General features: G+C 47.4%; 1 protein-coding gene across 2 annotated transcripts in view; it reads right to left on the reverse strand.

The window, feature by feature from the left end:
• Positions 1-2786: 2786 nt before the first annotated feature.
• SLC24A4 (solute carrier family 24 member 4) overlaps positions 2787-25908 on the reverse strand; it is a 167257-nt gene continuing 144135 nt past the window's right edge. For both annotated transcript variants that reach the window (XM_004739034.3, XM_004739033.3), the window contains exons 13-17: positions 18460-18626; positions 14572-14686; positions 10742-10854; positions 10247-10312; positions 2787-9091 (exon numbers count right to left, since the gene is read on the reverse strand). In XM_004739034.3, coding sequence (XP_004739091.1) covers positions 8939-9091; positions 10247-10312; positions 10742-10854; positions 14572-14686; positions 18460-18626 — 614 coding nt within the window. In that variant the 3' untranslated portion in view covers positions 2787-8938. The remainder of the gene's footprint in view (positions 9092-10246; positions 10313-10741; positions 10855-14571; positions 14687-18459; positions 18627-25908) is intronic.

Raw genomic sequence — 25908 nt, forward strand, 5'->3', positions numbered from 1 at the left:
GTGAAGCTTCTTCCGCTCCAGGACAAGGGCTAGGGGAACTCTTAGAGGCAGAGAAGATCCCTCTAGCTGCTGCATGAAGGCTGGGTCGGGTAGAGAGGGAGAGTGGAGGCTCCAGAACCAACTGGAAGGTGTGGCTAGGGGCCCACCATGGCTACAACCCGGGATTGAGAGGTTGCAAAGAAGACTGATTGCAAGGGAGGCATGGAGATGACCGTGTCCAGCCCTGGGGGTGTTGGGAGGAGCTGACCTTTGGCAGCCCATGACCTGTGAGATAGTACTCTGAGATGGGGTGGCAAGAGGAACTTGGCTTTTTTCTCCTAACATTTTATTACCAAAAAATTCCAAATATACAGAAAAGACCAAAAACGTGTTCGGTGAACACGCACATATCGACCCATCCACCCCCTACCATTTGACCAAATGTGCTTTAACACACATCAGCCATACGTGCATCCATCTCGTGTTTTCAGTGTGTTTCGAAGTAAGGTGCAGCCATCGGGACACTTCATCCCCAAACTCTTTAGCCTGCTGTGTATAATTTGCTGGAGTTCAATGTTTGCTTAAGGTTCTTTTTTCTCTGCTTTTGATAATCTCTTCCTTTCTTCCTTTATTCGTTATTCTTCTCTATCCCATTGACATGTTGATGGACATTTGAGCTGTTTTAAGCTCTTGGCTATTTTGAATAAAGCTGCTGTGAACACTTGCCCACTTATAAATACGGGATTATTTTTGATCACGCTGACTTTATAGCCCTGGGGAGGCTGAAGAGTCCAACAGGAGGCTAGATGTGCAGGTGAGGGGCTCTGGAGGGACTGAGCATCTTGGGGCTGGTGCTTTGGGGGATAGTTGTGAGGGTGCTTATCCTCGGTGCATTTGGGAAGGCTGAGCTAGGTCAGTGGTGCCTGACCTAGGTTGTCCGTTAGAATCACCTGCAGGTTTTAAAACCCTGCCAGCTTGATCATTCTGAGGCACGGCCCTGGGCAGCTGTGTGTTTTAAAGTTCTAAAGATGGCTCCAATGGGCAGCCAGGATTGAGAACCACCAGACCGAAGAAAGGGAGGCTCCAGAATGGAATGCAGGCAAACACCTTCATTTAAGGAACAGGTAGAGGAGAAGCCAGGAGACAAGATGCAGAAATAAAGACATGGGGACAAAATTCACAGTATTCAAATCTGCAGAAAGATTGAGGACAATGACAACCCAAGGGTATTGTGGTCTGATGACACATCCAGGGCAGAGGGTGGGATGTGAGACCTCAAAGGTAGTGAGGGGAAGCACAGTCTCAGAAGAGTGTGCTTTTGGGGGGATGGAGAGAGATCAGAATCTATTCCTTCCCTCTGCACTGGCTGGTGGACCCCAGCTAGCAAAGGCCATATCAGTGGACCACCAGGCCACAGTGAACTTGGAACTGCCTGGGGCAACTTCTAAAAACATCAAAAGCAGGTTGATATAGAGCCTGAGTTGTGAAATCAACTAGGAGGCGGGCCCCCAGGAGGGGACAGACTCAGCCAAACACCTGCTACCTGGTCTGCTGTGGATAGCCACGAGGAGTGGAAGGAGACTTGGCTTCTCAGCCGGCTCTCCCAGTGAGTAGCTGAGTCCCCGTGCACAGCCAACACACTCTCTGTACCTCGTTTCCCCACCTGTGGCACGGAGGCAACACCTGCCCGTGTTTCACTGGCTTCCTAAGTCATGAAGCACCAAATGGGCTAAGGGATGCCGAAGTGCTCAAAAACAAGGGCACATGCCTGCTGGACCCACAGAGACTATTGGACTGGAATTACTAAGACACTCATGGATCAACTTTCAACAGGAAAGAGTTCAAACAAAAGGGTTTTCCGTCTCTCTTTTATAAGTAGAATTTCTACCGGTGGGAAAGATTTTTAAAGCATATTTTAAAATTGCAATTCATGGTTGGTGCACACTTTATAAAGTGAATAGAAAAATGCAATGAGAAAGCAGATTGCGGCATAACATTATCCATTGTATTGCCATGAATATGTGTATTCTGTTCCTGTTTTTGTCTTGTAGATCAGTACCAGTCGGTAAGCCAAGCCAGCACAGGTGCCCCGGTCACACTCTGAGTAGGGCTGGTCTCTCTCCTCACTTCTCAAAGTAGACCAGTAGCCTTGGCATCATCTGGGAACTTTCTAGAAACGTACCATCTTTGGCTCCATCCCCTGCCCCCTGAACCAGAATCTGCCTTTTAACAAGACTCCCAGGTGGTTCATGTGCGTTCAAGTTTGTGGCAGCCCCCGAGGCAGCTGGGTCTCGGGAAACTTGCAGAATGAAGGTCTCGGGAAACTTGCAGAATGAAGGAATTAACCAGGACCTCCCCTCCTAATCTCAATTTCTCATAACACAGGAGCTGCTGGCCTAACCTAGTTCAGATGAGCAGGACCGGCTACACAATAAATTATTGAACACTACATTGGAAACTAATGATATACTATATCTTGGCTAATTGAATTTAAATAAAAAATTAAAAAAAAATTGCAGGGCTCAGTGCAAAAATGAGAATGTGGGGCCCCTTTTTAAAAAAATCATTAAGTAATCCGAAATGGTGACAACCAAGCCTGGCGCCCTTCTGAGTGTGAGCCCTTTGTGACTGCGTGGGTCCCCTGCCCATCAAGCTGGCCTTGTTGATGAGATAGGGAATGGTTGAGGTCATTCTGGACTAGCCAAGATAAGTCACAACATTTCTGTCTTGTTTGTATTCATGCCCAAACATTATAATTAAAGAGCTCCAACCCTCATCCTTTTTGAAGTTTATTTTTTTTCTCGATATGCCAATAGAAATGGTTTTAAGTGGCTGGTATTCCAATGGAAAGAATCCTTCCAAAAAATGCAATTTTGTATGTGTCTATTAAAACATGAATGGAAGCTCTATATAGGGAAAGCCAACTTGTACTCATTTATTTTATTGACGGCGTACAGATTTGGATAATATTGCATTACAATACTGACTGCTAGATTTCTTATAAAGATTTAGTTCATATTTACTCTAGATTTTTTCTTCACAATAAAAATAAACTCATGCCAGTGAGTAACCAATAATATCAATTCATTCAAATTTAATGACAGTTTTATTAAACTAAGAATCTCATATCACAGAGCATTCACAGTGCGGGAGGTCACAGTTATTGAAAAAATAAATAGTAAGATAAATATATTTAGTATTTACAACTTTTCAACTCATTGCTCCTGCTTTGCCTGTTAGAACGAACAAGGATGGTGGTGTTCAGCCCAGCATGCCAGAAATGTCTGGGGGCGGGGGGCTCAAGTGACATATGAGAGCCCCAGAAGTTCTCAGTTTAGGTCATTTTTAAGGGGGTTCTTTCTGGACACGAGAGCCCCCTGATTCTATCTACCTGCTGTTTGGTAGGACATGGCCGGACCCCAGGAAAGTCCCATGGTCCTGCAGAAACTGTGCCCAGCTTGCCTCTTGGGCATCTGGGATGTGCCCAGCCTCTCTCCTCACTTATCCCTTTTCTTAGCACCTCCTGCCTCTGCCCACAGGCCCCCCGCCATCTGGCAGCCTTCTCTCCGCTCCAGGTCATCAAGGCTCTCTTTGTGTTCCCCAGCAACCACTCCTGGCTGGCAGCTGCTGGCCAGGAGACACAGGCAGAAGGTCCCTTGCTCTGAACGGGACATCCAGCCTGCTGGACTAGCAGCCCCCTGAGGAAGTCCCCAAGAGCTGGCCCCCAGAGGCTCAGCCACAGCTCTGTCTGCTGGGTCTCCAGAAATCCATGGTCTAGGCCATGTGCAGGAAGCGCCCAGAAGCATTCTACAACTCTCAGAAGGGTACTTCTGTAGGTGAGGACAGGGATGACCCGTGGCCAGGAAAAACAATAACCACCACTAGAACATTTGATTTGGAAAAATGGGAGCTGCCTGGCTCACAACACAGTCATTTTCAGTGTGAGGAAAGGCCTTGCTCCTTCTGTCAAAGGAGACTGTCCATCTGGATAATTGGGAATTCTTATCTTGGGAATTCTGGGGGTGGGAGCAGGAAGAGTGCTGTTGTCTGGGACCCTCCTTTTCTGATCACACCAGACCACGCAACCAGAAACCCCAAACTGCCCATACTTTCTCTCGATAGCTTAAAAAAATTGTTTTCCAGCAGTGGGATAGGGAGGGTACATACCTTCTCCAGGATTAAGGCTTTTTTTTTAATTGGCCTTGACCATGGAAAAGTCCCAACCAACATGTTGCATAAAAAGCAACTGTTTAAATTCTGGCAAGGGCGGGAATACGTGCGGATTATGCCCAAATTTGTCATCAGGCTTTTAACCAAGGAGCAACCAATCCCAGACCCACAAATCTAACGGTGGTTTGACCTTCACAGGGTGGTGGGGACAGTGGGCATTTTCCACTCTCAAAGCTGCCCTCCATGACCCCCAGTCTGTCTCAGGGTACTCAGGCCACAGACATTTCCTCAGACTCGGAAGAGGGCATGTTTTTAGCCCCTGCTGCAAAGTGCGTGGAAGACACATGCCCTTGAGCCCTGGATACGCACACTCCTGTACGAAGCGAGGGACAACCCTGGAAACATGAAGATAAAAGATGAAACAAAGCAGGGCCACCAGCCCCTGGCGCGCGTGTGAGGGTTTAGCAGAGAAAGTGGGACCAGGCTGACATTGTCATTGAAAAATTAGAATTAAGAAAAAAATCTCCACACAGTATCAAAGCTCTAATACCAGCAAGCTGGCTTCCTTGTCTGATGGAAAAAGCTGCTCCACCCAGGTGGCCGAATGGGAGAAAAGCCCCTGTTCTCCTGATTTTATGCCGACACCTGCTTCCTCAGTGTTAGGCAGCATTGTAACAGGCTGGATGTTCTCCCGCCGGCTCCCAGGCTTGAGGGATGGCCTGACACAAAGCTAGTCTCCCAGCCTGAGATTCCTCATTAAGAAGCAAATACAGCAATCTAAATGTCTTTGAAAACTCCATGCCCCTATGGTCTGTGCCCTTTGGGGAACGTTTTCTAGAGCGTTCTGCCTTGTAGGGATGGGTCCACGGAAAGACCGTCTTGTTCTGCCCACATGACTGGTGCAGTGGGAAAGGCTCACCAGTGCTGGAGGGGCCCCTTCTCTGTGCTTTCAGAAGGTCTGAAGGGAGCCTTGCCAGGTGATCAGCTGCAGCCACCAGAAGAGCTGGGCAGCACTTGTCCACACCTGGTGGGGGTGAGGGCCCAGCCACTCTGGATGAACCCACATAGAGAGGGTGGGGTCAGGGAGGCAGCATTTTGGGTGCATGTGGTGGTGGGGGGGGGGGAATGATGGATTTTCTGCCACCCAAGAGATGCCCAGAGAGCATTTTCAGAAATTTCTGGAAGTTTCTATGAGCACAACGTGGCCACAAATCTGCCAAGATGTGATCCCTCTCAGGTGCCCTGGACACATCTGCTAACTGTCCCAAGGGGAGAAAGACACCCAGAGATCTGTAACGGGGGGTGGTGGTGGTGCAGAACTGACCCTCCCCCAGGCCATCTCACCCATCTCACCTCTGTCCACCCCCACCTTAAGGAGAGGGTGGGGCCCTAGGACTCCGGCAGGAGAAATGCTAGGAGGACGGAAGGGCAGCAGGCAAGCAGCCGCCCTCACTCTTCCCAGATTCCCAGCCTGTGTATGGAGTCCGGCATTCCCTGAGGGCTGGGCTCCAGCTGATGTGGTCAGGCTTGCAATCCTCATCAAAAGGGAAGAGAAGGGTCAGTTTCTTTCTTGGGGACCTAGACTGCTGGGCAGCCCAGGAGGGGGTCTTTGGTTGGGGTCTGCAGGACTGCCCTAGAGTGACGTGCATGCCAGCCACCTGGTTTAACCCGGCTCTAGGGGGGTTCTGCCTTCTCAACTGCTTGGGTCTGTAAGAGCAGGGGATTGACAGGAAGAACAAAGACGTAGCCCTAACAGGTGTGTGGGGGGCGCAGGCAATGAGCAGCGAGGTCTGTGCACATGGGTGAGATTCAGAGACTAGCAGGTTCTGGGAAGGATAATGACTCTGCCCTGTCCTGCTTGTCGTGCCCTTCACCATGAGTCTTCCCACCAGCTAACCCAGAACCTTCCTCCAGGGCCAGGCTTTTAGACACTGCACACCTAACAATCCTGTCCCTGCTTGAGCTGGTAAGGGCAAATTTCAGACTAGAAAAGGGCAGGAACCACCTGCTATTGATTCTACATGCATTTTCCATCTCAGTACCATGGTTCATTTTTTTTTTTTCTGCTCCCAAGGAGAAGAGCTAAATTTATTTTTTTTTATTGCCTTTTTTTTTTTTTGAAGCAGAGTCATTACCTCATGCTAATTAGCTTCGGGAATAAAATAAAGGATGTAATCCTGCATAGTGATAAAAGTATTATTTGAAAATGAAGGCCTAATTAATTAAGCAATTCTTTAAACTTGTGATGGAAAAATATTTAGTTAAAAAAGGGAATTATTCACCTACAGTCTACATATAGTTTCCTAGATACAATAAATACATAGATCCCTTAAGGAAGTTACATTGGCACATTAGAGTCAAAAGAGAATTTCACCAGCAGGAGTGCTCTAGGTCCTAGAAACACTATTTTTTTTGAACTCTCAAACTGCAACTGTAGGATACTGTGTCATCTCAAAGGGACCCTACTGAAGGAAGAGGCAGGTAATTAGGATGCTTTTCTGAAAGCCACACAAGGATTCAGAGACGTGAACACCAGCACAGACATCATCAGGGTCCACGTGGCCTGTGCCTTGTAGTTAAAAATATCTTTTTGTCTTTATCAGGAAAAAAAACAGGGACACTGGAGAGGGACAGCTATTAGGATCTATGCTGGGCCACCAGGAGTCAATTAAATATTTGCTGAAGTTTTAACTTAAACAATGAGAACTGAGCACAAGGGCAAGGCTATGTCTCTACCTGCCCCCCACCAAGGATGGCCAACCCACTGGCTGCCCAGGGAGGGGTGATGCCTGGGAGCTTGGCTCCTGGTCTGCTACTTACTGAGAATTGACCTAGAGTCATGTGACCTCTCCCAAGCGGGGAGAATCATCCCTCCTTACATCAAAGGGCAGTTCTGGCCATGTCAAGTTTATACCAATGATCCCACTGACTCCCTGGCCTCCCACTGAGCTAATTTCTTAGGAAAATCACCTTCAGCCTCAACTTGAAGACCACTGAGCCCGATCTAGGTAGAGACACAATAGAGGAGCTTTAGTACGGTGTAGCTACTAACACTGATAGAATCCAGAACAGATGCCTGGTGACCGAGTTCCCTCCCGTCTTAGGCTGTGCTCACTGAAAGGACACAGACGTGAGCACTTCCTCCTTCTGAAATTCAGGAGGCCTTAGCAGGCACAGCAACAAATTCCACCTCAGGTCACAACCTTTGGGTTTCGGGAAGGAATTACCTATTGCATCTTCAGCTCATCACCCACGACTGATCCTTGGTGAATCGCTAAAAACCTTCTTTCCTCACCCTGTCCGGGGCAGTTCCCAAACATTGTGCAAAATACCCCCTTATTAAAAGTGCATCAACTCCGATAGACTTTTGCAATAGAAATATTAAAAAAATAAGAAAAAAAACCCTCTATATAAAATGAATTGTGCTTTCTTTTCAGAAACCACGAATGGTTTGTGTTCATAAATCTTTTTAATATAGATCTGAGAGCTACGAAGCAGGTGAGAACTGTTTAATATTTTTTCTATCTCTTCGTGACTCCGCCTCCCATCCTTGGCCCTTCACAGGCAGCCAACTCTAAGGCTCAAGAAACCCAGCCCTAAAAAATGCCAAGTTATGGTTTTCATACTTGCCTCCGGGAACTGAGGGTGATTCTTTGTTTTTTAGGCAATCTCTCTTCTTGCTCTTACCTATTACGTGTGGCATGCTCGTTCCAGCTCAGCAGGCTATGAAATTTGCTGGGCACAGAGACAATCGACTCTTGCAACAGGGTAGCTTATGAGAGGAGAGCATTTAACAAAGGAACGAAAACCCCACACGGACGTCGCGCCGCATCACACGGAAGGTCTGGAATGTATGGGTCCAGGCAAGCATCTCTGCTGTGTCTCTGAATTAGCACCCAGATCGATGTTAGTCTTTCACGCTTTTCTACATTCCAAACCAAACGTCTCAGTGTCAGTGCAACACGATACACATAGGGTTCGTTTTTTCCATGAATGGTTACCTTTTTGGTCCCCAGCATGACCTTTTTGTATGGAATGCGATTTTTTTTTCAAGTATGATGATCTATAGGACATTTTATTTTTAATATTTCGTTGCTCAGTCTCTGAACGCCTCAATACAAGTGATAAGAAAAATTCACGCGTGTTCCCTCCTTCTGGCTGTGAGACGCTCTTTCCATGCTTCCGAGTTTTCCAGAGAAAGGGGCAGAATGTTTGTCCTTAGGGGGCCCCCCAAAACCCTCAGCAGGGTAAGGCCCTGACCCCTCCAAACTGTGAGTGTTTCCAGCTGAGGTCAGAGGGCCTGAGGAGCATATGAGGCCGGAGGGACTCACTCCCTCTGGCCCAGAGGTGACACTGGAGAGTGACATTTCTGCTTTGCACTGGCCCCCAGGGACCTCACGTTCTCCCAGCCGCCTCACTTCCGAGGCCACCTGGCGACAGGAAGACACATTGCACACAGAAGTCCTCACTAAAGTGTCTGAGAGAGGCGAGGCACACGCCACATCCCTGTGGCTGCCCGCTCAGGGGTCTGTCAGGTGGCCCGGACGGTGCCCCCTGGATCTTGCCTCATTTGCGGAGGGCAGAACTCCGAGGAGGAGGAGAAGGACACCCAGTGGCCTTGCTCACGCCCGGACAAAGACCACGATGGCTCTTCCTTCCAGCATGTGGCAGAACAGACAGCGACCACCGAGGCAGGAGAGGTTCGCGGTGGGGGACAGGGAGAGAGCAGGGACACCGGTGCCAGAGTCCAGAACAGCTCCCGGGGCAGGGGATTGGAGGGGCAGTGCCTTTAATCATCTTCTCGGCACATGGGCAAGTTGACAAAGGTGAAGACGTTGAATTCTATCATTATGGAGAAGCACAAGAAGACGGCGTAGAGGGCCAGCACGCAGATGCCCAGCTTCCGGTCCAGTCTCCACTTGTTGAGGTGGATGCCGAGGACCTGGAGGGACAGAGGATGGAATGCAGTTTCCCAGGCATTTTCCCTGGAAAACTAGACACATACTACAGACCCCAGAACTGTCTCCAAAATGTGCACAAGGGTAGAGTGGTGCTGCAAGGCACACCCGTGGTCTGGTCAGACGGAGCCCCATGGGCTTGAAGACCTGTCTGATGGAAGGGCCAGCCGGTTCTCCAGGCCCGTGGGCTCTGAGCAGGCACACTGCTTCCTTGGGACCCAAGTGTCCTCAAGGCCCCTTCTGCCAGCTAGAGCCTTCCTGCCCAGACCTTCTCTTGGGACAACAAGGGACATTCTCGGAGTCCTCCCTTTGCTGCTGAACTTGCCTCCTCTTAGGCAAAAGTTCCAGTGCATCTGTTGGCTCACAGCCTGGTTAACTTGAGCTTGGTGTGTTAGCCGTGTGTGTGTGTGTGTGTGTGTGTGTGTGTGTGTAGACGGGCTTGGAGCACATCCTCATTCTACATTCCTTCTAGACTCTCCCACACTTCATGCCTTTCTTTCTTGTCTCCTAATCCAGATTCCTAAGGACTGGGTCACATTTACCCCATCAGAGCACAGCCATGGACTCTGTGGAGACAGAACAATCTGGGTTCAAATCCCAGCTTTGCCGTTTCCTACCCCCATGACCTTGGGCGAGGTAATTAACCTCTCGGCTTCAATTTCTTCTGCAAAATGGGGATGGTCTCATCAGGTGGCCATGAGGACTGAATAAAATAAGCAGAGGCAGAGTTACAGAATGTATAACTCAGGCCCAGGCGCGTGGAAGACGGTGGCCTCAGTAGTACTCTTGTGCCAGCCCTGAGGCCCAAGAGTCATACCCCCTCTTCCACCGCCTTCTGTCAGCTCAGGTAGGCGGGGGAAATTTCTCTCCTCCTGGCATGAGTGAGGAAAGACGGAAGGGGCAGTGGGGACCCAGCGATGTTGTTTACTTGCTCTGGGGACTTAGTCACTGAGGGAAAAATATAGTGGCGGATGCCAATATTCTTGGCACACATTGTGTCCGGAGGGATCTGTGAGTTTGTGTTTTCTCATTGTCAGCCCTCACGGCCCAAGGGAAGTGAGGGGGGTTTCAGAGACTTTGGAAGTGACAAGGCAGGATCAGAAGGAACAAAGGGCAATTCCAGAACCACAAAGACTCACTGTGAGAGCCACAGAGCCCAGCAACAGCACCACGGAATAGACCAGACCCCGGCTGTTGATCTTCACCTGAAAAAAACAAACACATGTGCCCTGAATATTGGGGCTGCTCAGGGCCCTGTCCTGAGAGCCTAGGGCACCCCAGTGTATTCCTTCTGGAAAGCATTGGTGGGTGTTCATGGGGCGTACATGGTGGGGGTCGGTTGGCTAACCGTGGATTTAAGTCTCCACTCCGTGTGAGGGAACAGATGAGGAGTGGATGCGCATGCCCGTGAGCAAAGGTGTGGGGAGGCTGCACGTGGGGCTTCCCTGAATAGGTGCCCCTCAGGCCGTTCCAGAGGAACCCTGGAAAATGGGTGCCAGGGTGCCAAGGAGAGGGGGGCAGTGCGTTCCATGGGGGCTCTCTGCTGGGACAGGGCCAATGACACAATCCATTCCCATCAAGGGCTTGTGTCTGGTGTTCCTGTGGCTTATAAGGCGTGGGGGGAGGGAGCTTACCGTGGACCCATAGTTAATGACCATGGTCTGCAGGCCCCACGGTATGCCGAGTCCCACTAGGATGTCAAACACGTTGCTTCCTATGGTGTTTGAGACTGCCATGTCACCAAGGCCTAAAGTAGACAATTGATGCGTGTCATTCACGGAGATTAGGTGGCCGGAGACCCCTATTGGGGTCCTAGTAGTGCTATTCTTCAGAAAGGAGTTCCTTCTTCATGGACCCCACATTTCAGAAGCTTCCTATGAGGTATAAGTCCACTCCATATAAGGGGGGCCTCCTGGGGTGTGAAAGATGACCCTTAAGATTCATATGTTAGAGTCCTAACCTCCAATAGCTCAGAATGTGGCATTATTTGGAGATAGGGTCTTTGCAGGGATCATCAGCTTAGAAGGAGCCATCGGGGTAGACCCTAATCCAATATGACTGCTGTTCTCAGAAGGGGACACCTGGACACGGCACAGAGGGAACATGAAGATGGCCATTTTTAAGACAAGGAGAGAGGCCTGGAACAGATTCTCCCTCACAGTGTTCAGGAAGAACCAACTCTGCCAACACCTTGACCTTGGGCTTTTAGCCTCCAGAACCATGAGCCCACACATCTCTGTTGTTTGTGCTACTTTGTTATGGCAGCCTTGGGAAAGGAACACTGGACCCTTCATCATTTCTCCTGCCCGGCCTGTCTGCTGATCTTCTCCGAGGACCCACTATGTGCTTCACCTCATTGAATTCTCCGAGGTGTTGTCCTCATGCCAGATGATGGAACCAAGGCTTGGGGCGTGCCCAAGGTCACACAGTTTGGGAGGGGCCCAGCATCCTTCAAACAGAGCCAGGATGTGTCCTTGGGGCTCAGGTGATGGCCTCACCACCTGGGCTCAGAGGATGAGGCATCAGGTCTCATGCCCTAGAGCCTTCTGCAGGGTAAATAAACTCTTTTCTCCCAACTAGACTAGAAGCATCTTAGAGCCTAGAGGCCTCACCATCCTCCTCTGCATTCTGTCCAGTTGGCCGGAATCATGCTAGCCACACAGTCGAGGGACTTAACAGCTCAAGGGGTATTACAAGTTAGAAAACAAACTTGCGAAGATAAGACTCCTGCTGGGTGCCATCTGCTTGAACCTGGCCATCCAGCTTTACGCTGACATGACCATCAGAACCCGGGACGAATACAAGAGCGTGTGCAATGAACGAGCTGGTAACAGCTTGCAGCCCTAAGACTGCTGGGTTCCTGAGAAGCTTGCAGCCGCTCAGCCTGGCACCTGGACAGCTGGTTCGAGGCCGCCTGAGCACCGGCCCGGCAGGGGTGGGGGTGGGGAGCTGGACCACCCCCTCCTCCTGTCCTGTTGCTGTCACCTGCAGTCCTCCAGGACACAGTGCCTCCCTCAAGGACCTCATGTTCTTCCCCCCTCTGTCTCAGCGCCGTGCTGAGTGCCTTTAACATCTTGGCACTGACCCTGGGGCATCACCCTCCCAGGGTATCAGTCTCTGGAACAACATAGGGACATGCAACAGCTATTTTGGGGCAGTTACTCGCCTCTGGGGAGGACGCAGCCCTGGCTCAGCAGGTCAGGAGGGATGCAGGTGACCCATGCTTGAGAGGAGAGGCGGAGGCCTCCTCAGATTCCCCAGGCTTCCTGCCCTGCACGGGTGCACAGGCGCACAGGTGCTGCGTATGGAGGAACCTCAGGGCAACCTTTCTCAAGAACATGAGACTCACCTGGGGGCCTGACTGAAATGCAGGTTCCAACTGAGTGGGTCTGGGGCAGGCCTGAGATGCTGCGTTTCCTTTTTCAAATTAATTCATCGATCAATTAATTAGTTAATTTTAGCGGGAGTGGGGGGTGGGGCGGGGCAGAGAGAGAGAGAGACTCCTAAGCAGGTTCCATGCTCAGCTCACTGCGGAGCCCAACTCGGGACTCAATCTCACAATCCTGCGATCACGACCTGCGCCCAAAACCGAGTCGGATGCTTAACCGACTAAGCCACGCAGGTGGCCTGAGATTCTGCATTTCTTACAAGCTCCCTGGTCGAGATGCTGTGGCCACCAGCCTGGACCACACTTGGAGCTGGGAGGCGTCGGGGAGCCTAGGATGCAGGATCTCCGCATTAGAGCACATGGCGTGGTCTGCTGGGGCAGCGGATTCTGTGCAGAGGTTTCTGGGCCTTTTGCCAGGAAGATACTGTCCATGCTTTAACCCTGTCTGCTGGGTCCTTAGCCAGGGACCCCAGTGTCACCTTCATGAAGAGGCACTCCACCTGCATCTTGCCCTCGCTTACTATCTGTGGCTCCACGTTCCACAGGAGTCACTCTGATAGGATTCCTCCCTCAGAACCCCACTTAGCCCAGGTTCCCTTTCTTGACCTCATCCCCCACCCCCAGCCCTTCACCTTCTAGCATCATGACCCCAGCCCCCAGCCAGCCAGGACTCCAGGGCCGGTTGTTTCAACAGCCCGTTCTCTTGCCCCCTCTTGACCTTCCCTGCATCCACCTAGCAACCCCAGCTCTGGGAGAACATGTCATCCCTCGTACATGTGTCCCTGGAGCTGGTGGGACGGAGTCCTGCCTAGCCAAGCTGATATCACTGAACAACAGCCAGGCCCTTGGTGCCCAGCAACGCTCCCATTCCTCACTGCACAGAGATGAAAGTTCAGATACAGACACAGGCCGAGGGATGAACACCATGTGCTTACGGAGGCAGAGACAATGGTGACGCAGCTCTAAGCTGTCCGGCCACCCCTGGAAGCTGGGGGACAGGCCTGGAACAGACCCTTCCCTATAGCCTTTGGAGGGAGTGTGGCCTGGCTGCCGCCTCGATTTTGGACTTTTAACATCCAGAACTGTGCAACAGTCTCTTGTTTTAAGCCACCCCATTGTGGTGTGGTTATGACAGCCCTAGGAAGTGAATACACTCACCTCAGAGGTCACTCCACTAAATCCCATTCCCCTCAGCTGCTGTCCCCACCGTCCCCACTCTCTCCAAGCCTCCAACCTATGACAACCACATTCCTACACTTCTCTCCCCGCATCGCAGGTCTTCTCAGGATTGACTGACATCTGCCCCTAGCCCGGTCAACACTTTCTCCTAACCTGGGAGGAATAAAATGTCACTTTCCATGTTCCGGAGCCCACTTTCTCCTTGGGCACTTCTTTCCTCTCGTCTCCTTTGAGGTGTCACTATTATTGGCCCCCAATGCCTGCCCCCCCCCATACTTCACACTCACATCTGTGGAGGAAAATGTGTGGAGGTCCATGCTGGGTTGCGACCTCATCAGCAGAAACACCACAATCAACAAAGGTCAGCCCTTTACGGGGCTTTTGTTCTGCATTAAAGAGCACACAGGAACTCCTTCCCTTGCTTATTAACCCATGTCAGGTGGTGAGCCCCAAAGAAAGACCACTAACCAGCCAACCAACCAGGTAACCAAACCTGTATCCATGTTCTAGAATCTTAAGAATAGGAAAACAGTTGGAGGTACAAGATGCTCCTCCCCCATTGCCTTCCTGGGACCAGAAGACTTCTCATTACTATTATATTTGCTGGAAGAAGTTGGGGTTTCAGCACCGTTTAATGTCACACTAGTGATTCCAGAACAAGTTCCTTTGATCCTAGTCTGCACAAGCAAATGCTTCTAGAGATCCGGAGGTGTTCATCTTGGTCATGTTCTCTCCGTAGATGGGCTCTGATGCATGATGCTTTCCCCTCATCCGCTGGCTCCATAGCATGACGTAAGAACTACCAGTCTGAAGGGCCATGAACTCTAACCCCAGTAGGAGTGGGGGGGCCTGCCTGGTGGTGCTCGCAGCTGGGGGGGGGCAGTGCATGGCCCTTACCTTGTCTTGCCACAATTAAGCTGGCCATGCAGTCTGGAACACTCGTGCCCGCTGCCAGGAAAGTAATGCCCATGATGACATCTGGGATCCCAAGTGTGTATCCAATAATAGTCACCTGCAGAAGAGTGGGGGAGGGGTCGTGAACTCTGGGAAGAACACCAAGGACCTTCGCTGACTCTGAGGGCTTTCAACTGGAACGTAGGACTGCTGTTCCAGTTGCTGTTTTAAAACATTTAGAAACTGAAGGGAAATGAAACAAGACCCACACATGACCACTATTACCACTGTCAGCCCGTGGTTCTCAAACTCTAAGCCCATGGAACAGCCCCTGGGAGGCTGTTCCCCCACCCCCTGCCCCCCATGCCCCTGAGTTTCTGATTCAGGAGGCCTGGGGTAAAGCCCGGGAGTTTATGTTCCTACCCAGTTCCCAGGTGGCTGGGACCCTCTGGCTACTGGTCTGGGAACCACACTTGAAAACTGTTGCTTTAGAATATATCCTTGACCATCCTTTCAGTGCATTTGTTGGAAAAAACCAGAGTCAGATTATGCTGTCAGTATACAGTTAGCAAGTTCCCGTTTCCTGTACTAAGATGCTATGGATACCTTTCCACCTCCCATTGTCATCTCTGACATGATTTTAAACCAATGCATAGGTTTCAGGGGCATGGATGTATGGCCCATCTCTCACCCTCCCATAGCCACATGGTCTCTTTCTTTGCTCTCACGACCTCAGTGTATGTAAGTAACATGTACTGAGCACTTACTGTATACAGGCACTCTACCAGGTATGTTGTGTACACAATCTCAGGTGCTCCTTTATCACCACCCACTGGTGAGGGGGCACTGCGGTTACACTCATTTTATGCCCAGGGAAACTGAGGCCCAGAAAGGTGATGTGGCATGGCCCATGGGCCAGAAGGTGGTGAGCAGTGGAGCAGGGATTCTGGACCAGGTCTTGCTGACTCTAAAGGCCATGTTCCTACCTCAGTGTCATGCACCTTGTGTGTATGACTTGGGGTCCTTATCTTACTGACTTCTTAGCATAAGCTCCAAGAAATAGAATGGTCAGGTGGAAGGATCTTAATCCGCAGTCACACGCTCTACTGAGAAATGCCTGATGCTCCAGAGATGGCTGGAGCCCTGAGCAGCACCCAGATGGAAAGCCCTAGAAGCATTTGGATAACCTCATTAGTTCTGGCTTGCCTCCCCACTTCTAAAATGGGAACCGTGGCACCTCTTGGGGTTGTTCACATCTCGATGGGTGGCTCCAATCCCAGTGAATGGTTGTGTGATTTAGGACAAGCTGGTGTCCTTTTCTGAGCCTCAGTTTCCTCACCTTTAAAATGGGTCTGCTAATAAAGATTAATTGAGAAAATGTGAGGTGACAGTGCCTGGCCTGAGCAAGATGGTCACAGATGTAGGTTTCTTTTCTCTTTCAGACACCGAGGAGGGCAAAAATGAGCCACTCATCCATAGTGTTCAGTCCACGAACAAGATCTTCACAAGTCCAACCAGGCCGTGGCTGACATGCTTTCCACGGGGGGTGCCAGACTTTGTACAGGAGCCTGGGTTGTTTTGGTATTGTGGGGGATGCCTCCATTTCCCCCCATTAAATCACTGAACTACCTGGCTAAGAAGCTGAAAGATGGAAGAACAAAAGGAAGGTCTATGGGTGTGTGTGCGTGCATGTGTGTGTACAAACGCACGCACTATCCAGGGTGCTTCAGACTAGAGATGCTGCCTGGGTGCTGCGTTGCCCTGGACTCCAGCCCTGGGCCCTCTGAGTCCAGTTGATACTTAAGCACCAGATAGGGGAGCAGACCTGAGTCCCAGCTCTGGGGCTATCTGTGTGACCTTGTGGAAGCCGTGGCCCTCTTCTTGGTCCTCGGTCTCCCCAACTGTGCAAAGGTGCTGGACAGGACCATCCCTTTCCAAGGTCCCTCCCTTTTCACAAGGACATTCAAGAATTAGTTTCTCTGAAGGCTTAGGGGTGAGAGATCCAAAAGGTGACAGGAGTAAGGGGTGGGCAGGTGAGACATCACTGCTGCCTGGTGGCCTCTGCTGGGGCACAAGGAAAGCAAGCTCGTGGCCCCAAATGAGGGCTAACACGGGGTGCTATTGTCTTGATCAATTTCTACTATCAGGGTCATTCCATTTCCCCCAAACTGAGGCGGGCTGAAGTTCAAAGCCAAAAGTAAGGATGCCCTGGCCAAGCAGATCCTGTGACCCCCACTAAGCTGCCCCCATGACTCTCTCTGCTTTAAGCAGCACAAGAGGGCTGAGTCAAGGTGTGGGGGGATGTGAGTGTTGCTAAACGCCCTCACAGAGAATGAGCAGAGCTGATTTCCTAATACTGCTGTTTCCAGTAACTGGAGGAAACGTTTCACCCCATTCACATTAATTTGATCTTTCCTAATTCCCATACCTACTCCTTCGATGTCAGGCAAATACTTTTTTTCCTCCTTGCCGTGTTGTTTGGGGCATGCACTTCAGTAAGAGAATTCCCTGGATCCTTTTATCACATATAAAGATGGGTTGGTGTTAACCTTACTCAGAAAGATGTCAATTTACAAGTGCGATTCATGTAAGGCATCGTTTTTGTGATCCTTGATTGTCCTTCACTTGGGAGGTTGGAGAGTAGCTATTTTCAATTCTTCCCGCACCCCAGTAGGCATACACATGTGCACATGCCCCCCCCCCCAACACACAGACACACACACACACACACACACAGGCATGTGTAAGAATTTTAACCTTGATCTGAACAAAGCATGGATGTAGAACTGGCTGCATCTCATGGTGAAAACAGTTGCTATTGACAGTTATTATCCATCTGTCATCCTGCCAGCTAGGGCCACAATGTCTGAGCAGAGACTTCTCTCCTCCCAGTGACCTTGTGAGACAGGGATGGCCATCCCTCTTCTGGAGAAGGGGTGACCGTGGCTCATGAAGGCTGAGCCACCTGCCGGCACTTCATGGCTGGCATGTGGGAGGTCTAGGATTCAAATGCATTTCTATGTGACCCCACGGCCCTTCCCTCCCCACAGGGTTGTACCCAGAGCAAGGGGAAAGGGCCTCCTGCTTACTGCTGCCCCACCCCTATGCTCTGGCCAATGAAAGGTTTATATAGGAAGCTGTCACATGTGGCCAGTGGAGCTTATAAGGAGCTATGCCAAAGCCTCTTTGCCTGCAAAACTTGGGTGCAAATGGCCTCTGAAAACTCCAGTAAGAAACTGAGGAACAGCTGAGGATAGTCATTGAGATCATGAACTCAGGAGCCCAACTTTAGAACTCACTGATTGAGGAACTAATCCCATAATAGTTGATAATTGTGCAGCCGGGCTAATTACTCAATCTGGATGCCTCAGTTGCCTCACCTGTGAAACGGACAAAGTAAAAACACCTATCCCACTGTTGTTGTTATCAAGGCTGAAAGAGTTTACTGGCAGGGGTTACAATGAAGGCTGCCTTGTGTTCATCTCCCACTGACTCCAGTCTCCCTCACATTCCCCCAGGGGTCCCAGAAAGGAAGGGGGAATAGGCCTAGCCCTCCAGAGATCTTCCCAGAGCATCCCCACTACCCTGCTGTATTCCTCTTCCCATTGCAGCAGCAGCGGGTCTCAGAATCTCATCTCCCGCCCCCACTCTTGCCTTGAAGGCTGGCGCCATGCTGTATCCATCCAGGAATCTGCAGTGCCCAGCATAGTCCCAGGCGCCTGTGATGAAACCCTTTCTACGGAGAAATAAGCCAACGTCTGCAAAGGGAGGTGGCTTGCCGAAGGTGGCACCACCATGTCTGAGGTCGCTCTTGAACCAGCTCTCCCATCTCCGGCAGGGGCTGGGCAGGGGCTGTCTGTGTGGCCCACCTCTACTTCCATAACCACTCACCAACCACACCATCAGGTAGGAGAAGACAGCGATCCACAACGTGGCCGTGATGAAGGTGACCATGAAGTACTTCTCCCAGCGGGGCTTGCTGCAGTTGGGGATGGTGACGCACAGGAGGAAGATGAGTGGCCAGGTAAATACCCACTTGGCCTTGTCCCCTCTTGCCTCTGCAGTGGGAGGGGGTGGAGCCCAAAGGGGAAGGAGAGAAACACATACCAGGTTACACATCTGCCAATCTACCTATCACCGCATTTTAGAAGTTTCTTCATCCATTAAATGGGAACATTTTCTTTCTTGGTTGGTGCAAGAATGACAAGATATAATATACATAAAACACGCAGCACACGCTGCAGCACATAGTTGGTACTCTGGAATTCTCAGCTCCTCTGTTCCAAGGTCATATACTCAGCTTGTTGTAAATACAAGACTAAAATGTAGGAGGGCTGGCCCAGCAGGTGCGATCTCACTGGCCCCTAGCAGCAGAATCCACAAACAATTCAACGAAGGAAAAGTGGCCTCACTATGTAAGGGCCTATTTAGCCAGAGTGATTCCATCTGGTTAAACAGTGATTTTGTTGTTTATGCAGTAAAACTTAAACTGACCCTGCCCCCCCCCCCACCCCGGGGAACTTACTTAAAAGCAAGTCTGGGAAACCAGTAAAATATGCTCAACCAGTCCCTGATAACAGAGCCCAAATAAAAGGGCGTGTCAGGTAAGGTGGAGATAACAGAGCCCGAATGCAGGAATGAGTCGGGTCTGGTGGAGACATCCAATCAGTGGGGCGCGCATATACTGTCTCGCTAGCTATCAAGGAGTGTGGGCCCCACCTTTTGGGCACCAATTCCGACCAAGGTGATAGGCTAGTTCAAATAGCTACAATGGGGTGAATTGTAATTCAACTGGTCACCCATGTGTGACCTAGCATGACTGCCCAGCTTTCTCTGTGTGTTACAATCTCATTGGTCATCTACGTGTGGCCAGGCTCAACCACAAGGCCTTTGCTCTATAAAAGTAGTCTGTGAGGCTGGGAGGGGTCACCCTCTCTGTAAGAGGCGGCAGCGAACAGTCGGTTTGATTCTCGATGCTTGGAGCGAAATAAAGCTTTGCTTGACCTTCGCTTTGTATCAGTCTTGCTCCTTTGATCATGGACCTATCATTGGGGGACCTATCAACTAAGCCACTGAGTGCAAGCATGGTGTCCTTAATTAGCCACTAAGTATGGTGTACACATGCAGGGTCAAAATTAGCTTGTTGGCCACACCAATAAAATAGTGGCAGATGGACTTCTAAGGATTCTCTCCTCCACAAAAGCAATGGGAACATTGGCAAGAATGGTCAGAAGCAGCCTTTTTCAGAACTCTGGAAATTAACCAAAGGCGTATAGTAATTCCAGCAGAGTTTACTTTAGAAAACTGGCTGGATCTCAGTGAGAACAGTGAGCTTTGTGGAGTTTTAACTTGCTCTATTTTCCAGGTCCTTCCACCAGCTCTGGAGTCACCTTGAGAACCAGCATCCTGATATCCACCATAGTGGGGGAGGGCTGGAGCTCCTTTCAAGTCCATTTTTGGAGAATTGGCATTATTTGGCCTGTCTGGTGGTTTCCTGGAAGATCCCATTGTCAAGGCTATCTAGTTTTCCTGAATCAGAGCTCAGCCAGTGTGAATAGCCTTTTCCTTGGGGGCTTTTGTTGAAAACAATCAGAGGCAACTGTTGAACATCCCACTGTCCAAGGTGGTAGGTAACCATTGAAACAAACAATGCACTAGCCAAACAGCTTGAAAGGAAAAACTGGAGAAAGGGCTATCCACAGAGGGCTTTGCAAAGCTCCCACATATTTGGGAATCTAAAAGACCATGAGTATGCATCAGACTGTGCCCACAGATATTTGCATACTCAGTAAAGAGTTGAGGATGTCCTAAGCTTCCACCTTTGCCTGATGTTGAGGCTCTGAACAAGCAAGAAAATAAAAACTAAGATATATTTGTTAATTGTCTGCCTAAGTGTTGAAGGTGTGCCCCCAAACACATATAGAACTTATTGCAAAGACTGAAATACTTATTTGGTCCTGGATATCAAAGGAATTCTCTATGCAATCATTAGATGACCTTAAGAGAATCTAGCAGATATTTCAGGGGCCACACACAATGAAGACAGATTTTACAGAATTAGCTAAGAAAATTGACTAAACAAGCAATAATAATAAATAGCAATAAGAAGCCCAGTAAAGGGAGAAGAATCTGATTTGCAGCATTGTCAAATCTTATTATGTTAAATGCCCAGTTTCCAACAACAAAAAATTATGAGACATGCAAAGAAATAAGAAAGTATGTTCCATACACAGGAAAAAAACAATCAGTCTAAACTACCACTGAGGAATTCCAGACATTGTGTTAATTAGACAAAGACTTTAGTTTTTTATTAAAGTCTGTTTATTTATTTACTTATTTATTCATTCATTTTAGTAATCTCTACATCCAACATGGGGCTCAAACTCATGACCCTGAGATCAAGAGTAGCATGCTCTTCTTTTTTTTTTTTTTTAAAGATTTATTTATTTGACAGAGAGAAATCACAAGTAGACAGAGAGGCAGCCAGAGAGAGAGAGGGAAGCAGGCTCCCTGCTGAGCAGAGAGCCCGATGCGGGACTCGATCCCAGGACCCTGAGATCATGACCTGAGCCGAAGGCAGCGGCTTAATCCACTGAGCCACCCAGGCGCCCCAAGAGTAGCATGCTCTTCTGACCAAGCCAGCCAGGTGTCCCTATACAAAGACTTTATATCAGCTGTTTTAAACATACTCACAAAGGAGTTGTCAAAATGTCTAAAAAAACTAAAAAGAAGGAGGAGAATGAGTTCTCACCAGAGACTACCAATAAAGAACTAAAAACCATAAAAAAGAATCAAGAGAAATTCTGGAGTTGAAAAGTAAAATAACTGAGAAATTCACCTTTGGGGCTCAACAGCAGATTTGAGCAGGAAGAAGAAATCAACCAATGACCTTGAAGATAGACCAGCTGAGATGATCTAGTCTCAGAAACAGAAAGAAAAAGGGAAAAAAGGCAGGAAGAGTACTTAAAGAACTCACATTCAAAAAGTTCCCAAATCTGATGAAAAACATTAACATGTACATTCAAGAAGGATGCACATTCTTCTCAAGCTCACATAAAATGTTCTCCAGGATGAACAACATGGTAGGTCATAAAACAAGCATCAGTACATTTGGAAGAATTTACATCACATGAAGGATGTCTTACAACCACTCAGTAATGGAAAGAACTTAAAAAGCAGTAACAGGGGGCACCTGGGTGGCTCAGTGGGTTAAGCCTCTGCCTTCCGCTCAGGTCATGATCTCAGGGTCCTGGGATGGAGCCCCACATCGGGCTCTCTGCTCAGCGGGGAGCCTGCTTCCCCCTGTCTCTCTGCCTGCCTCTCTGCCTACTTGTGATCTCTGTCTGTCAAATAAATAAATAAAATATTTAAAAAAAATCAGTAACAAAAGAAAAAACTGGAAGTTCAAAATATGTGGAAATTAAGGAACATGCCACTAATAACCAGTAAGTCAAAAAAGAAATCACAAGGGAAATTAGAAAATACTTCAAAATGAATGAAAATGAAAACATACAAGAACTTATGGGATGTAGGAAAAGCAGTGCTTAGACATTTATAGCTATAAATGACCATATTAAAGAAGAGGAAAGGTCTTAAATCAATGACCTAATCTTCCTCCTTAAGAAACAAAAAAAGAGCAAATTAAGCCCAAGGAAAGCAGAGGAAAAGAAATAACCAAGATTAAAGTGGAATAAAATGGAAAATTTTTTAAAAAGAGAATCAATGAAACTAAAAGTTGGTTCTTTAAAAAGATCAATGAGGGACACCTGGGTGGCTCAGTTCATTAAGTGTCTGCCTTTGGCTCAGGTCTTGATCTCTAGGTCCTGAAGTCAAGCCCCAGGATGGGCTCCCTGTTCCTTGGGGAGTCTGTTTCACCCTCTCTCTCCATCCCTCCCTCCCTCATTCTCTCTCAATAAAATCTTTAAAAAGAGAAAAAAGTTCAATGAAATTGACAAACTCTTAGCTAGACTATGATAAAAAAGAGAGCAGACTCAAATTATTAAAATCAGGCATCAAAGAGGTGATGGTTATATGCCTCACAGAAATTAAAAGAATTATTAAAGAAATACTAAGAACAACAGTATGCCAACAAATTACATAACCTAGGTGCAACAGACAAAAATCTTACAAAGACAGAAACACCAAACCTGGCTAAGAAAGAAAGAAAAAAAATCCAATAAGACTTATAACAAGAGATTGACATAGTAGACAGAAAGCCAAACAAAATAAACAAACAAACAAAAATTTCTCTTAAAGTAAGGCCAGGATCATATTTCTACCAAATGTTTATAAAAGAATTAGCATGAATCTGTCACAGCTCTTCCAAAAAGTATTAGCGGAACATCTTCCCATTCACTTCATGAAGCCAGTATTATCCTGATAGCAAAGCCAGACATCAAGAGAATGGAAACACGGACTAATATCCCTTATGAATAGAGATACAGAAATCTTCAACAAAATTCTGGCAAACTGAATCAAGCAAACATGTAAAAAGGATTATGTACCATGAGCAAGTGGGATTTATCCCAGGAATGCAGGTTTGGTTTGAATATGAAATTTAATCAATCCAGTATACCATGTCAATAGAATAAAGGAAAAACAAAAACAAAAACAAAAAAGCCAACCCTGCACAATCACGTCCACTCAGGCAAAAAGAAAAGGCAGACATTTAACAAACTCCAACACCTTTTCAAAACACTCAACAAACTAGGAAGAGAAGAGAATTTCTTCATCTCGTTAAAGGGCATCCTTAAAAGCCTCAGCTAACATATAGTTAATGGTGGAAGACTGAAAGCTTTCAACACAATGAAGATGTCTGCTCTGATCATTTCCATCCAACATTGTACTGTAGGTGTTAGCCAGGAGCCCTAGGCATGAAAAAGAAGTCATTAGGCTTGGAAAGAGAAAGTAAAACTATTCCTATTTGTACATGGCATGATCTCATAAAGAGAACATTCTAAAAATACACACACACCAAAAAAAACTATTATAGTAAATGAATTTAGCAAAGTTGCAAGATATAAGATCAATATACAAAAAAGGTTGTATTTCTATATGCTAACAATGAACGATCCATTATGAAATTAATTTCTTAATTTCAAACGAAAGTAAGAAAACCAGTTCCATTTACGACAGCAGCAAAGAAAACAAAAAACTTAGGAATAAATGTAACGAAAGTATAAGATTTATATGCTGAAAACTACCAAACAATATTGAAGGGAATTTTAAAAGCCTAAATAAATGGGAAGATCCCTATTAAATCCTGCTGACCTTTTTTTTTCTTTAATAGAAATTGACCAGCTGTCTCTAATATTTACATGGAAATGTAAGAGACCTAGAATAGCCAAACTAATCTTGGAAGAACAAAGTTGGAGGGCTTACATGCCCTGATTTTAAAATTTACTAGAGAGCTACAAGCCATCAAGAGAGTATGTTACTGGCATACGGATTTATAAATCAATGGAAGAGAATTTTGAGTCCAGAAATAAACTCATCCATTTAAAATGAATTGATATTTAAAAAGGGTGTCCAGGGGCACCTGGGTGGCTCAATGGGTTAAGCCTCTGCCTTCAACTCGGGTCTTGATCTCAGGATCCTGGGATAGAGCCCCACATCAGGCTCTCTGTTGGGCAGGGAGCCTGCTTCCCCCTCTCTTTCTGCCTGCCTCTCTGCCTACTTGTGATCTGTCAACCTCTCTGCCTACTTGTGATCTGTCAAATAAATAAGATCTTTAAAAAGTAAATAAAAAAATTAAAAGGGTGTTAAGACTATTTAATAGGAAAAGGACAGTCTTTTTTAACAAATGGTGCTGGGACAACCTATCCACATGCAGAAGAATGAAATTAGACACCTCCCTCACACCACATACAAAAATTAACTCAAAACGGACTAGGATCTAAATATGAGGTGAGACCATAAAGTTTAGATGAAAGAGAGGACATAACTCTTCCTGATACTGGATCAGACAATGGTTTCTTAAAAGACACCAAAAAACACAAACAGAAGAAAAAAATAGATACACTGGATTTTACCAAAATTTAAAAGTTTTGAGCTTCAAAGGACACTATCAATGAAGTGAAAGACAATCCACCTGATAGGAGAACACATTCAGAAATCATATAAAGGTCTAGTTTATAGAATATATAAGGGACGCATTACTTGACAATAAAAAATCCCAAGTTGAAAAATAGACATAGGATTTGAATAGCCAACTCTCCAAAGAAAATATAAAAATAGCAAATAAGAAAAAAATAGACAATAAGTATATGAAAAGTTGCTCAACATCTTTAATCATTAGGAAATGACAAATAAAACTACTCTGTACCCACCAGTATGACTATACCAAAAAAGACAGATGATAGATAATATGGGCAAAGATGTGGGCACAACACGGACCCTCATACACTCCTGGTGGGAATGCAAAGATGCACACACAGCCTCTTGGAAAAGAGTTTGGCAGTTCCTCGATATGCCCACACAAAAATCTGTACTCAAATGCTCCCAGCGGCGTTACTTATAATAGCCAAAAAGTAGAAACCACCCAAATATCCATCAAGTAGTGAATGAACAAAATGCAGCATATAAACACAATGCAGTGTTATCCGTCCGTAAAATGGAATGAAATACTAACCCATGCTACAGCACAGATGAACCTAGAAAACCTGCAAAATGCACGAGGTCAGACACTAAAGGCCACATGTTATGTGATTTCACTTATATGAAATGTCTAGAATAAGCAAATCCAACAGAGACAGAAAGACCAATGGTTGTGGAGGGGGATGGCAGGGATTGTTCATGGGTGTGGGGTTTCTGGGGTGAAGAAATGAAAATTTTCTGGAATCGGAAGCCTCGGTGGTGAAGTCGGTTAAGAGTCTGACTCTAGGTCTCAGCTCAGGTTGTGATCTCAGGGTCGTGAGATTGAGCCGGGAGTTGGGCTCTGAGCTCAGCACAGAGTCTGTTTGGAATTATCTCTCCCTCTCCCGCTCGTGCATGCACACATGCTCTCTCTCTAAAAAATAAATCTTAAAAAAAAAAAAAAACAAATAAACAACTTTCTGGAAATACATAGTGGTGATGGTTGAACAACTTTGTAAATATGCTAAAAACCACTGAACTAGACACTTCATAAGGGTGAATTTCATGATCTATGAATTATATCTCAATAAAAAAAACTGCAAAGTAGGCTGGCAGGAGCTGTTTTAGCTCTGTACATCTGGGTTTGAATCTTCCTAAATCATTAAAAGTGTATTTACTAAGAAAAAAAAAAAAAAACCCAGCCTGCTTGTAATAATGAACCAACAGACTATGGTTAGCTCAAAAATCAGCAAATCCATTCATGTA

This window comes from Mustela putorius, unplaced genomic scaffold, assembly GCF_011764305.1.
Source record: "Mustela putorius furo isolate JIRA1106 unplaced genomic scaffold, ASM1176430v1.1 tig00000129_pilon_pilon_pilon, whole genome shotgun sequence".
Taxonomy (NCBI): domain Eukaryota; kingdom Metazoa; phylum Chordata; class Mammalia; order Carnivora; family Mustelidae; genus Mustela; species Mustela putorius.